Below are 11,008 nucleotides of genomic sequence, written 5' to 3' on the forward strand. Positions count from 1 at the left end.
TATATATATATATATATATGTACATCAATATTACAAAGCTTAAAAGCAGCAACTTGGCAGAATCATTAGCAACTCCAGGCAAAATGTTTGGTGGCATTTTGTCTCTCTTTACATTCTGAGCTCAAATTCGACCGAGGTCAACTTTGCCCTTCATCTTTTAAGGATCAATAAAATAAGTACCAGTTGAGTACTGAGGTTGATGTAATCAAACTATCCCCTCCTCTGAACGCACTGGCCTTGTGCCAAAATTTGAAATCAATATTATGAAACTTAGGTGGCCTCTGCAGAGAGAATGGGTACTACTTGTATTTCTCAAATTAAATGATAAGCAAAAATGTTAGTCAGGTATTCAAATCTTTCCTTTGGAATTAGGTTGTCTTCTTCAGCTAAGTATGTAATTTTATCTGTCTTGGTTACTCAGCTTTATGTTGTGATATTTATTAATAAAGGTTTTTGACTGTGAAGCTCTTTTATTTTTCCAAATATTCTTGTAAATATTCAAATTTAGAACTAGCACCAAGTAGTTCCATGTTAAAATAGGCAAAAAAATAAAAACTATAAAAAGCAAACAAAATAATTATCTATGCTGTTTGTGATAGCTTTATTTTAAACTAGAACACTGTTTAGTAATAAAGCAACTTAGTTAATGTTGAATTGTAAACTGATATCGAATTTATTTTGGTTTATACTTTCAGATACCCCATTAAAGAGTGGCAGCTATTAGGTACATTTGAATCAACTGAAGAACGAACAATTCATAAGTATCAAATAACGGAGGAAAATTATTCCAAATTTGTCAAGGTAGACATACTTGATCACTATGGCGAGGAGCATTTTTGTCCTCTCACTCTTTTCCGGTAAGTTCCAAGTTTATTCTTTGATTCTCTTACTTGTTTCAGTCATTGGATTGGCCTTGCTCAGTCACTGCCTTCAAGAGTTTTCAGTATCAACTTCATTCATTTGTTTTAACATCTATTTTTCCATACTAGCATGGGTTGGATGAAGACTTATTTGAGGTTAGTGTTTTATGGCTGGATGGTCTTTCTTTCATACACTCCCATGCTGGTGGCATGTAAAAAGCACCATTCAAACATAGTCAATGCCAGGTCTGCCTGACTGGCTCCCATGCCAGTAGCATGTAAAATGCACCATCTGAACGTGGCCGATGCCAGTGCCCCCTGACTGGCTCCTGTGTCGGTGGCACATAAAAAGCACCCACTACATTCTCAAAGTGGTTGGCGTTAGGAAGGGCATCCAGCTGTAGAAACATCGCCAGATCAGGTTGGAACCTGGTGCAGCCACTGGCTCTCCAGACCTCAGTGAAACCGTCCAATCCATGCCAGCATGGAAAACAGACATTAAATGATGATGATGCAGGATCACTTCTCAGTTCCACATATCAAGCACCCATGCTAGTACCATGAAATAGCACTGGTGCTGGTGCCATGTTGAAAGCACCCAGTACTAAAGTGGTTGGCATAAGGAAGGACATCCAACTGTCGAAACCATTCCAAAATAGACAATTGGAGCCTGGTGCAGTTCTCCAGCTGGCCAGCTCTTGTCAAACTGTCCAACCCATATCAGCATGGAAAGTGGGTGTTAAATGGTGATGAGGATATCTTAAAAAGCTTTTGCACCTTGCATATCCTAATGATCTTGTATCTTCAAATTAGCATTTATGTAGGAATTGTTTTGGCATCATGTGATGGTGGTAAATGAGTTTGGCTGTCATACAATCAAGTAGTCATATAACTGATGTCTGTAAGGAAATCAGGTAAAATTTAATGTCCAGGTTAATTGTTTAGTCCCCAATCTCAACCATTTTCAAGCACATCTATGAACAAAAGCATTCTAGAACCCTCTTATTACCATCAACATTTTATTTATTTATTTATAAAGCAATTGGTAAATAAACAATCATCCAACTCCTTGCCCTTTCCCTTCTCCATGAGGTAGTGATAGCTATTCCAAAAGTCCACCAGCCAACTATCACAACCTGTCTTGCGAATGTAATAGTTTATTTACTAATCCTTTAGTAAAAAGTATTGACTGTCAATAATACAAATGTACCACATTCTTAATTTGATTATACTAGTATTTCTTACAGGAGGAAGGAAAGGCTACAAAGACTGAAAAGCAGGGAACAATTTGTCGTGTTTCCAGTCTTCCATGAAAAACATGTCTGGCCATGGAGAAACATTACTTTGTTTGGAAACAGATGAGGGTTGGTGACTGGGAAGACATCGAGCCATAGAAAATTTGCTTCAAAAAATTCCATCTGACTCATGCAAGCATGGAAAAATGGATGTTAAAGGAGGATGATAGTGATGAAGTTATTTCTGCAATAGAGAATTGCTATATGATTACTCAACCTGTTAGAAATAACAGCCAAATCTTCTTCAAATCACATTCTACCATATTGAATGAGTAAAGGACCACATAAGTAATCAAGTCCTACACATCCCTAAAGAGATGGCATTTCCAGTAGTTTTGAAACTGCTGAATATACCAACAACTAAAAAAAGTAAATAGATAGCTAACTTTTTGCTCCTTCTCCCTATATTAATGAACAGACAAAATAATTTGCATCCATAGAAATCTGTATTATTTATCATTGTGTTGGACATGTTAAAAATGGTTTAAAGCCATCGTACTTTATTAAACATGACAAATTGTTCCCTGCTTTTCAGTCTTCATAGCCTCTCCTTCCTCCTGTAAGAAATACTAGTATAATCAAATTAAGAATGTGGTACATTCGTATTATTGACAGTCAATACTTTTTACTAAAGGATTAGTAAATAAACTATTACACTCGCAAGACAGGTTGTGATAGTTGGTTGGTGGACTTTTGGAATAGCTATCACTACCTCATGGAGAAGGAAAAGGGCAAAGTTTATTTACCAATCATTTTATAAATAAATTTTTTTTAAATGTTGATGGTAATAAGAGGGTACTAGAATGCTCTTGTTCATAGATGTGCTTGAAAATGGTTGAGATTGGGAACTAAACAGTTAACCTGGATATTAAATTTTACCTGATTTCCTTACAAACACCAGTTATATGGACTATTTGATTAATCTGGCTAATTTTACTGAAAGCTGTTAAATTGGTGACTCTTTCTATAAATACTGTTTATGTTCATTTGAACAATAAGAATTAATGGGAATTTTTTTTTTTTAAGACATTGGCAATTAAATGTTTATGACACAATTTAAAAAGGCTTTTGATGTATACAAGTTTTTATGTGCCATTACAAAGTATAAAAGCTTTTGTTGCTTAAATTATCTTGTACAGCATTAATGTGTACAAATTGTTTTTTTACAACTGAATGTTTCAATTTTCAAACATGAAATAGGTGAACTTAAATGCTGTGTGTTTGAGAAACTTACTTCCCAATCATATCGTCTTGGGTTCAGTCTCACTGTGTGGTACCTTGAATAAGTGGTTTCTACTAGAGACCCAACCAAAGTCTTGTGAATGTATTTGGTACACAGAAACTAAAAGAAGCCCATTTTGTGTGCATGCTCACTTGCTCTTATCTAGAAATCATGTGATAGATGTAAATGAGCATCATTGTCATACAAGTGAGGTGGTTTGTTTCCAATCTTCTGTGAAAAACATGTCCAACTATGGGGAAATATTGCTTTGCTTGGAAATGGGTGAAGGTTGGCAACAAGAAGGGCCACAGAAAACTTACCCCTGCAAGTGTTGGAAAGGGGACATTAAATGATGATGATGATTTATTGTTTAACATTTCTTTGTTTCATTTTATTTTTTATTTATGGTATTTTTCAGGGTTTTTGGTTTCACTATTGAAGAAGATATGGAAAGTGATGTTAACCAGCATGACGATCTCGGTAAGGCTAATTAAACTATTTTTATTTACTGTATTTGATGGCATAAACAATGCACAGGCATATTAGATGCACCCCAATTTCTGTAGTATATATTCAGGGAAAAGGTTTTGATGCATTAAAGCTTGTAATATAAGCCTAAGTTCACATATAGGACCTGGGGTGATTTTTGCTACATAATTTTTGAAAAAAAGTGCATATTATTTGCCATTTACAGTATTTCTTTTAAAATTTGTTTTAGTCAAGAGGAAAGGATGGTCCTTTGAGCTTGTCAGATTCTGTTGTAAATATATTTGGATTTTGAAAGAAGCAGTACGAGTTTTTCTATAGCTATAAAAACATTTATTACATTCACTAAAAACTCTATTGAATTTCCAATCCTCTCAGTGAAATGTTTAGATAAAAAGTCTATAGAAATGATTGCGTCAAAACAATTGTGTTTATGTGCAGTTGTTTGCATTTACAGAAATGTTGTTGTTATCATGTTGCAATATATTGAACTTGTTCTTTTGTTAATGGATTCTAATTCACCTTTTATATTTCAGATGATGATGTACAAGATGAACCTCCAGTAAATTTATTTGCTAGTGCCAAAGGTGTGGATGCTTTACCTCATTCAGTCATTTCTCTCTCTCTCTCTCTCTCTCTCTCTCTCTCTCTCTCTCTCTCTCTCCACCTACCCTTTCCAATTTCTCTCTCCACCTACTCATTCCATTTTCTCTCTCTCCTACTCTCTCAACACCATCCCTCTTTCTCTCCCCCTCCTTTGATAATCTGCTGTGCTAGGTTGAGCAATGGAAATTTCTTCTCCTATTCTTTCTAATAAATAATCAAAAGATGCAAAATGCATAGACATGTTTGCATGTTCGTACAGATTAATCGTCATAAACATAAATGCATATGCATACTTGATTTCTTCCATTTCTGGCTTCCACTTCCAGAGTATTTAACTTATATTTAATAACTCTGTGTGTGTGTTATAATAGAATGCCAAATTTCATCATCATCATCATCCAGTGTTTTGTCCCCGGTAACGAGGATGGCTGGATCTACCTCAATGCCATAGCAACTTTACCCAGTTTTGGGCATCCTTCTTTTTCAAACCAACCCTCCCAATCTCCTCCTCCACTTTTTCCTCGGTCTACCTCACTTTCACGCTCTATTTACCTCAGACACAATCGCCCTCCTCAGAACATGCCCTTCATCCCTTCTCAACACATGCCCACACCACCTCACACTGTCTTTTCCTTTGTCTGTCTCCAGACACAGTTTTAAGGTTGGTGAAGCATGTACTGACAACCGGCAATGAACAGGCTACTAAAGAGAATGCAGACGGCAGTCACACTGGTCATCCTGAAGAAAATAAATCCAACGCAACATCTCAGAAGATCAAGACTCCTAATGTCACTATTCCATGTCAAGGTAATTAATTCCTTTGTCACATTTATTCCATGTCAGAATCCTTCTTCCATCTTACTGCCGTTCTAAAACAAACCTGCAATGTTTATTGCTTTGTATCAGAGTGGAATTCTTTTCCCTTTCAAAGGGGTGCTGAAAAGTTCCTGGCTCTGGTTAAAAGAAAATACAGGAGGATCAGTTGATTATTATCTTATTCAACATATTCCCCTCTCAGATCCACACACTTATTGCTGCAGCAGTCCTCCAGTTTTTCTAAGCCCTGTAAAAGAACTCAGAAGTTAGGCCTCCAGCCAGGCCTTTCGCAACACCCTTAAAGCCAGGAACTTTTCAGCACTCCCTCATATGCACACACACACATGCAGGGTGCCGAAAAGTTCCTGGCTGTAAAAAAACTCGGTGGGTTGGGTCTCCAACAGGAATTTCACAATACCCTTAAAGCCAGGAACTTTTCAGCACTCCTTCATATATATTTACTGAAATATTGAGCTTTCATAATTTTCAGTTTTGTACTCTAGTAGTCTTTCAATTTCAGTTAACTACTGTTCTGTCCTCTCCACATGTACTTCTTCTCTGTACTCCTTGATTACTTCAGCTGAACCTGCCCTGTTCCAAGCTTTGAGACCAAGTCCTTGATTCTGAGTATATCTCAATGTGTTGCTGCTTATCACAGCAATCCATGAGTCATGGTTTCTTTCCCTTCTCTTCCACAAATCTTGAAAACCCCTTTAAAAAATGGTCTCATGTACTGCCCTTCCTCCACTGATAGAGCCATAAAAAAATGTTCTTTAACCCTTTAGTATTCAGATTTTTCTGTCAAATGAAATGCTATTTTTATTCACATTGTTTTGAATTAACCATGCATTATCTTGTAGCTTGGAGATTTCAAAGATGTGATTGTTTATTTTTAGAATGACATTGTAGGGTATGTTTGAGAGGCCAGATCTGGCCAGTTTGAACATGGAACAAGTAGAATATTTGGGTCAGATTTGAGTGCTAAAGGATTGAAAGAGAAGGGGGGGGGGAAGCAAAAGCATTCAACTGAACTGCACTGTTGACAGTGAATATTCAGTCTTGTCCTGGTATTGTAGAAGTCATAGCATTTTCTTTTCGACAACTACATGAAAATAAAAGGAATTATTGGTTAGGAGAATCAACTATATTTTTGTCTTTTGAAGCAGTTTCATTCAGGCAAGTATCTTCTGTATTTACAGAAAATTGTTTAAACGGTACCCAAAAGAACGCCACCAACACCACCTCCACCAATAGCACACAGCTGCCGTGTGTACCACAAGTAAGGTCAGTCCTTTGACAAGTCACCAATTTCTCATTTCTTTTGAATTTGATTTTGCAATTTTTTTAAATACTTTTTATCCTTTACTTGTTTCAGTCATAGACTGCGGCCATGCTAGGGCACTGTCTTGAAGGGTTCAGTCGAGCAGTACTTATTTTTTAAAGTTTGGTACTTATTCTATCGATCTCTTTCATTAAACTGCTAAGTAATGGTGGTGTAAACGATCCGATGCCAGTTGTCGAGTGGTGGCAGTGGGGTGGGAACACACACACACACACACACACACACCATCAACGTCACCGTTTAACGTCCGCTTTCCATGCTAGCATGGGTTGGACGATTTGACTGAGGACTGGTGAAACCGGATGGCAACACCAGGCTCCAATCTGAATTTGGCAATGTTTCTACAGCTGGATGCCCTTCCTAACGCCAACCACTCAGAGAGTGTAGAGACAGTACACACACATACATATATTTATATGACAGGTTTCCATCTACCAAATTTACTAACAAGGTATTAACCAGTCTGGAACTATAGTAGAAAACACTTGCCCAAGATGAGAATGAACTTGAAACAAAGTGGTTGTGATGAAAAAGCTTCTTAACCACACAGCCATGCCTGCTCCATAAAATATAATATTAAACACATATTTTAAAGCTGATTCCTAAGTTTTACCCAGTATTTAATATTGAATCTAGTGAAGTTCTTTATTGCTTCTATTCCATGTATTTCTTACCTTTATACTTGTGATATAGTGGAGGCGCAATGGCCCAGTGGTTAGGACAGCGGACTCGCGGTCATAGGATCGCGGTTTTGATTCCCAGACCGGGCGTTGTGAATGTTTATTGTGCAAAAACACCTAAAGCTCCACGAGGCTCCGGCAGGGGATGGTGGCGAACCCTGCTGTACTCTTTCACCACAACTTTCTCTCACTCTTACTTCCTGTTTCTGTTATGCCTGTAATTCAAAGGGTCAGCCTTGTCACACTGTGTCACGCTGAATCTCCCCGAGAACTACGTTAAGGGTACACGTGTCTGTGGAGTGCTCAACCACTTGCACGTTAATTTCACGTGCAGGCTGTTCCGTTGATCGGATCAACTGGAACCCTCGACATCGTAAGCGACGGAGTGCCAACAACAGCTTGTGATATCAAGTGAGAAAAGAAGGCGATAAACCATTGATTTAGTGACCATATAATTAATTTACAAAGTATTATATTATAATTCTTTTATTTTATTATTTTTCTTGAACCCTAGGAGTCATAAGGTTGATTACCCTGTTTCTATATCTAAGTGACCAAGATAAGAACATTCCTTCTGAATGGGATGCAGGTGTGTTGCAGGATTCAAAACCAGCAAGTTTACTTGAGGGAATGGGGGCAAGTTGATTGCATCAACCACAGTACTTGACTGGTACTTTGTTTTATTGACCCTGAATGAGATGGAAAGCAAAGTTGACCTCAGCAGCATTTGAACTCAGAACATATAAAAGAGCTAGAAGAAATACCATTAAGCAATTTTTCTGACGTTCTTAATGGTTCTGCCAGCTGACTGCCTTAGCAACATTGAAATTTGTAATCAAAATTAAGATATCATAAATGAGACTGCCTGTGAGTAATTCTGTTTAAATTCTAAAATTACAAATTAAAATCAATTTGTGATTTCAGTTTTTCTGAACATATGTTAGTGTCAAGTTGCAGTATAAATTAATGTAACTCTCTCCCAATTCACATGAGAAAATATTATTCATACTGTTTTATATTTTGCAGGGTTAACGCTAGTACAACAACCAAAGCAATTGAGCCTTCTGCAGCAAGTGAACAGATACAGCCTTCGATGCCTGAAGGTTCTGTCAGTCAAGTACCAGGTAAGAATTATTTCTACTTTTCACTGTAACAATTGAGAGACGTTTGGAATTTTTTTTTTTTATTTTACCTTTTATCTTTTACTTGTTTCAAGTCATTGGACTATGGCCATGTTGGAACAAATCAACCCCAGAATTTTTTTTAAAGTCTGAGATTTATTCTATTGATCTCTTTTGTGAAACTGCTAAGTTATGGGGACATAAACAAATCAACACCAGGTGTCAAGCAGTGACAGGGGGACAACCACAAAGACACACACACACACACACACACTTGTGATGGGCTTCCACACAGTTTCCATCTACCAGATTCACTCACAAGACATTGGTCAGCCTGGAGCTAAAGTAGAAGACGCTTGCCCAAGTTGCTGCCAATAGGATTGAACCTGATACCACATGGTTGCAAAGCAAGCTCTTTAGCCACACAGCCATGCATGCTATTTGAATTTCTGACTTACGAAACTTCTTTTTTTATTATTATTTTTTCTCTTTCCAGAAAGCCCTGTCCAGTCTCCCAGTGAAAAGCTAGTCACTATATTAAATGATGATGAACAGGTTCCAATATCTGACACAGCTTCAAATGAACCAATGGTACAGCTTATTGAAAGTGAAGAACAACATCATCCTGCTGTTTTAAGCAGTTACATCACTTGCTGTCTTATATGCCCTTTGAAGAAAACTAGTACTAAGTATTCTAGCTCTCGGTCTTTAAAATGTCAGTTTTTGAAGAGAGTATCTGCCATTGCTACATCATCCAAAAAAGATTCCATTTCGTGGAAAGTTCCTCTCATAAGTAAAATTGTCGAGGAGCCGTCTGCAGCTCATACGTCTGACACTGATTTATTCACTAAAAGTATTTTGCATTCAGCAGATAGTAAATCTGACCAAAACATTGTTACACTAGAAACTGAAACAAGTTCGTCACATTCAACCAAAACTGCAAATTTAACAGTTTCAGAACCAACAGCAAGTCTCTATCCTAGCTCTGAAGTGCACACGGCTTTAGAAAGTGAAAAAACTATACTGACAGATCAGAAATCTTCAGAGAGTTCTGTTGTAGCACAAGTAATTTCAAAGGCTGAACATTCTGAGTTTGAATCTGTCTCGAGTTTACCAAAGGAGGAGGTGAATGAAACCAGTTCTTTTGTCAGTGATATACCTTCTACGGAGCAGAAGACGGCTTCATCCAAAATGGCATCTTCCGGTGGAGAACCTGTTGATTTCCGGACTCCAGCCACTACACTTTATATCGAACCAAGTTCCACATCTGTAAAACAAGTTGAGCTAAATGGGGTCACATCCGAGCATTACGATTCCCATTTGTCCCCTTCCGATCTTTTATTTGCAAAATCAGAATCTACTGCCACCTTATTAGATAAACAAGACGTAACTCTGGGTATCAAGTCTGACGACAAAGCTAAGCTGAAGGAAACTGAGAGTAACATCATCACCACTGCAAGCCTTCCTAAAAGTGGGGAGGAAATGGAGCCAACTGGGGCAAATATTGTACCCACAAGAGTCTCTGAATCTCCTTCCAAAGCTGTAGTCCCAGAGTCTTCATCCATATCTATTTCATCAATGACAGCCGAAGACAAAGTGGTGAAGGCTGTGAATATTACTGACCCTAAGGTAGATAGTAAAGGTCGACCTTTATACACATTAGTTCGTGTTGGTCTGCCACCAGCTGGTAAAAGAGAATCCGCTATAATGAGGCTGAATAACCGCATCAAAGCACTGGAACTTAATGTCTCTCTCAGCAGTAGGTAAGTTTGTTATTAACCATAAGGTTTTCATTTCTTCAATCTGAATTCATTCCTTGTTGTTGCTGTTTAGGCACAAGTCAGCCCCAATTGAACAGGTGTATGTAATCAAAGACATTCCACCCATAACCATCTTGTCTTTATTTTATTTTCAGACGTGTACTATGGTCTGCTATAGCTATCGTAGATTTTTAAGACAAAAAGGTATGGTTTGAACCAGAACTTTGGTTACTGTTTCTAACAGTCAAAGGTGCAGGGCCTAGTTGTTAGGGTATTGCACTCATTATTGTAAGATTATGGTTTCAATTCCAGGATAGGCAGTGTATTGTGTTCTTGAGCAAAATATTTTATTTCGCAACAAAAGAATTTAGAAATTTCAAGAGAACGTGAAATAATTCTTTTCTTTCAAATGGATCTCAAAGCAAATAAAACTTTAAATAAGAGTGCAAATATTGGTTTAAAAAACCCCTTGGATAGAAAAAGTCAGTCTCGCCGTAAAATGCAACCCACACCTTCTGTAAATATGACAGGTGTTCTACCATTTCACATTGCCCCAGTTCACTCAGCTGTAAATGAGTTCCAGCAATAGCTGGGAAGTTAATGCTGAGATGGACCAGTGTCCCGATCAGTGGGAAAAGCATTGTAATATCAGTCACTGATATGCTATGGAAACCACATTTAACCTTTGGCCTGATGAGTCCTCAGAGTTGTGATAGACCTAGGTATTTCTAGCAGGCCAAGCAACCACATAGAGGCTTCTTCATTAGTTTGTTAATGAATTGTCTGAGGTAATTTATGAATATTCATTTCTTTATTGCCC

The 11,008-nt window shown here is 37.6% G+C and overlaps 1 protein-coding gene across 3 annotated transcripts in view; it reads left to right on the top strand.

Annotated features, from left to right (window-relative positions):
* Positions 1-11,008, top strand: part of LOC106871492 (SUN domain-containing ossification factor) — a 115,235-nt gene that overhangs the window by 92,037 nt on the left and 12,190 nt on the right. For all 3 annotated transcript variants that reach the window (XR_008264964.1, XM_014917973.2, XM_014917974.2), the window contains exons 9-15: positions 696-857; positions 3,796-3,857; positions 4,400-4,450; positions 5,118-5,276; positions 6,485-6,569; positions 8,334-8,431; positions 8,925-10,191. Coding sequence is in view for 2 of the 3 variants with exons in the window: in XM_014917973.2 (XP_014773459.1) it covers positions 696-857; positions 3,796-3,857; positions 4,400-4,450; positions 5,118-5,276; positions 6,485-6,569; positions 8,334-8,431; positions 8,925-10,191 (1,884 nt within the window). In the remaining variant the exon portion in view is untranslated. The remainder of the gene's footprint in view (positions 1-695; positions 858-3,795; positions 3,858-4,399; positions 4,451-5,117; positions 5,277-6,484; positions 6,570-8,333; positions 8,432-8,924; positions 10,192-11,008) is intronic.

Source organism: Octopus bimaculoides, chromosome 1, assembly GCF_001194135.2.
Source record: "Octopus bimaculoides isolate UCB-OBI-ISO-001 chromosome 1, ASM119413v2, whole genome shotgun sequence".
Lineage (NCBI taxonomy): Eukaryota > Metazoa > Mollusca > Cephalopoda > Octopoda > Octopodidae > Octopus > Octopus bimaculoides.